This window comes from Symphodus melops (assembly GCF_947650265.1).
Source record: "Symphodus melops genome assembly, chromosome: 21".
In the NCBI taxonomy this organism is placed as follows: Eukaryota; Metazoa; Chordata; class Actinopteri; order Labriformes; family Labridae; genus Symphodus; species Symphodus melops.
In genome coordinates, this window is record NC_136711.1 from 423,469 (window position 1) to 426,462 (window position 2,994).

At 51.4% G+C, this 2,994-nt stretch overlaps 1 protein-coding gene across 1 annotated transcript; it reads left to right on the forward strand.

Annotated features, from left to right (window-relative positions):
* The first annotated feature begins 1,025 nt into the window (after window positions 1-1,025).
* On the forward strand, window positions 1,026-2,994 carry adoa (2-aminoethanethiol (cysteamine) dioxygenase a). Its single transcript, XM_079372634.1, has 2 exons — window positions 1,026-1,777; window positions 2,578-2,994. Exons 1-2 carry the CDS (start codon window positions 1,442-1,444, stop codon window positions 2,983-2,985), a joined length of 744 nt encoding a protein of 247 aa, XP_079228760.1. The 5' UTR covers window positions 1,026-1,441; the 3' UTR covers window positions 2,986-2,994.

Consider the following 2,994-nt stretch of genomic DNA (forward strand, 5'->3'; position numbering starts at 1 on the left):
TTACAGTCTATGGTGTGTGTGTGTGTGTGTGTTACAGTCTATGGTGTGTGTGTGTGTGTGTGTTACAGTCTATGGTGTGTGTGTATGTGTGTGTGTTACAGTCTATGGTGTGTGTGTGTGTGTGTGTGTGTTACAGTCTATGGTGTGTGTGTGTGTGTGTGTGTTACAGTCTATGGTGTGTGTGTGTGTGTTACAGTCTATGGTGTGTGTGTATGTGTGTGTGTTACAGTCTATGGTGTGTGTGTGTGTGTGTGTTACAGTCTATGGTGTGTGTGTGTGTGTGTGTGTGTGTGTGTGTGTTACAGTCTATGGTGTGTGTGTGTGTTACAGTCTATGGTGTGTGTGTATGTGTGTGTGTTACAGTCTATGGTGTGTGTGTGTGTGTGTGTGTGTGTGTGTGTGTGTGTTGCATTATGTATAAAGTATAATGAGTGAGGGAAACACAAAGAGAGCGAGATCCTCTTGAGAAATAATGAGGACACTTCATTATAGGAAGACACACACACACACACACACACATACACACACTGTAATGAATCCATTTAATCTGTGTGTGTGTGTGTGTGAAGTGATGACTCAGCCTGTGTGTGTGTGTGTGTGTGTGTGTGTGTGTGTGTGTGAAGTGGTGACTCAGCCTGTGTTGTAGAGTGTGTGTGACATGATGACTCAGTGTGTTTTGTCGTCTTGTTTACCATCCTCACTTCCTGCAGAGAACAGAAGCATGTGATTGGTCAACACCTGACTGATTCATGGAGATGTTAGTGCTGTCAATCAAAGCTGAACAGAGAGCTCGAGGAGAGGCCGGCCTCTGTCTGCTCGTCATCAGAACCTGAAGAGAGCGACTATAAACTCCAAGATAACTCCCAGTACACTTTCTGTTTGTCTTCCTCCATCACTCACGTCACGTGTGTACCTGAGCTGCACCTGGATGCTCTCTCTCAACAATGACGTGCACGCGCGTGTTTTCGGGGGGAGGGGGGGTGTTGGGGGGGCTGCAGGAGGGAGGAGGAGGATGTGGGAGGGCTGTGAGGAGTTCAATGCCCTGCCTGGCCTTCCCCTCTTCAACTCTGATCTACCCTGAGGAACTCTGGGAAATGTAGTGTCTGTGAGATGTGGAGCATGTTTTTGTTTGGGGTTAAATCCTCCAAGTGTTTCTTCTAAAGTCACACAGTCACACAAAGTGTTAGCTACATATGCTATGCTAACATTTAAATGGAACTCTTCATCTTTCGCTGATTATGTTTCATGTGAATATTTGATAGAACTCCATATCCCATGCTGCTTTAGCTTTTGTGCGCATGCGCTGTAAGCGTGGGCTTCTCCGGAGGCGAGTCGGTGGGAAATGAGTGGAGTGTGTTGTCTGATGATTTCTCACCATGAACGCGCTTTGATTTGGACTCAGGTCTTTTCCAAAGGTGTACCGAGCTGATCAGGACCCACGATGCCTCGGGACCACAAGACCCCTCTGATCCAGAAGATCGCCCAGCAGGCCCACATCACCTACAAAGGCTTCAAGAGTGAATCTACCGGGGGTGACACCGTGTTACCGGACAGACACTCCGAGCTGCTCTCCCTCGTGACCGCCGTCAGAGCCGCCGACCTCAAAATCCCACCCCGAAAAGCCAAACCTGGTCCCGGGGCACCGGGGCCCCAGAACCCCCCGGTCACCTACATGCACATCTGTGAGACCGAGGTGTTCAGCATGGGCGTGTTCCTCCTCCGGACCGGGGCCTCCATCCCGCTGCACGACCACCCCGGCATGAACGGGATGCTCAAGGTCTCTGCAGCCCTGTTTGTCTCACCTGTCAGGTGTTGGAGAGAGTCCGCGTGCAGCCGAACGCGTCTGTGGTTGTCATGGTTACAACAGCTGTGTGTTGTCTTTTATGCAGGCACTTTGACCTGAACGTTAGCTCTGTTATTAATGTGTCCACGAGTCGCAGCTGTCAGGTACACAGGTGAGCTGTCAGGTACACAGGTGAGCTGTCAGGTACACAGGTGAGCTGAACACGAGCAGTGTGTGGAGATGATCATTTACATCATGACGTCATAGATGTGTGTCCACAGAGACAGGTCTGACGCTCTGTTCATCACAGCGAGTCTGCAGCAACAATTAAGAACAGGAATGGTAATCATAATAATATTAATAATGATAATAATATTAATGATGATTATAATAATAATAATAATAATAATAATAATAATAATAACAGCTGTTTAGTGAATCACAGTCGGTTCTTATGACGGGTTGTTTTGGCGTGCAGTGACTTGTAACGCCTGCCGGAGGGGAGGAGCTGACACAGGAAGTTCTTCCTGCTTGTGTGTTTGTGGGAGGTCCACTTCAGGTCCCATGAGATTGTGGATCCCAGGAACCTGAAGGGGGGGGGGGGGGGGGGGGGGCGGGGGGATTCGTACCTGCCTCGCTAATAAACATCATAGATACAGAATGTCTTTAAGGAGGCGGGGCTTCATAAAGTCCATCACAAAGAACAAACAACTGATTGTTCTCTTTGTTTATCAGCGTGTGTTGGGGTAACCATGGTAACCAGTGTGCTTGTCTGTGCCCTGTGTGACGTTCAGGTGCTGTACGGGAAGGTCAGTGTCCGCTGCTTCGATAAGCTGGAGGATCCCCCGTCGGTCAGCCTGCCTCAGTTTGACCCTCCCCTGGCTCCTCCTCAGACGGCCTCCGTGCGGCGCTCCGTCCTGCGCTCGGTGGCGGAGTACTCGGAGGGCAGCGGGCCGTGCCTCCTCACTCCTCTGAGGCATAACCTCCATCAGATCGACGCCGTGGACGGGCCCACCGCCTTCCTCGACATCCTCGCTCCTCCGTACGACCCAGACGACGGGCGGGACTGTCACTATTACAGAGTCCTGCACGCGGCGGGCGAGGAGGGCGAGGCGGAGGAGACGTGGCTGCTGGAGGTCCCTCAGCCCGAGGACTTCTGGTGTGGAGGGGAGGCGTACCCCGGGCCCGCCGTCTCCGTCTGATCCATCCAC

What these genes read in the sequence shown, in the direction of transcription:
- adoa (XM_079372634.1), top strand. Translation starts at nt 1,442, where the DNA reads ATGCCTCGGGACCACAAGACCCCTCTGATCCAGAAGATCGCCCAGCAG. An exon ending in GCATGAACGGGATGCTCAAG is followed by an intron (nt 1,778 to 2,577) that starts GTCTCTGCAGCC and finishes TGTGACGTTCAG; the next exon opens with GTGCTGTACGGGAAGGTCAG.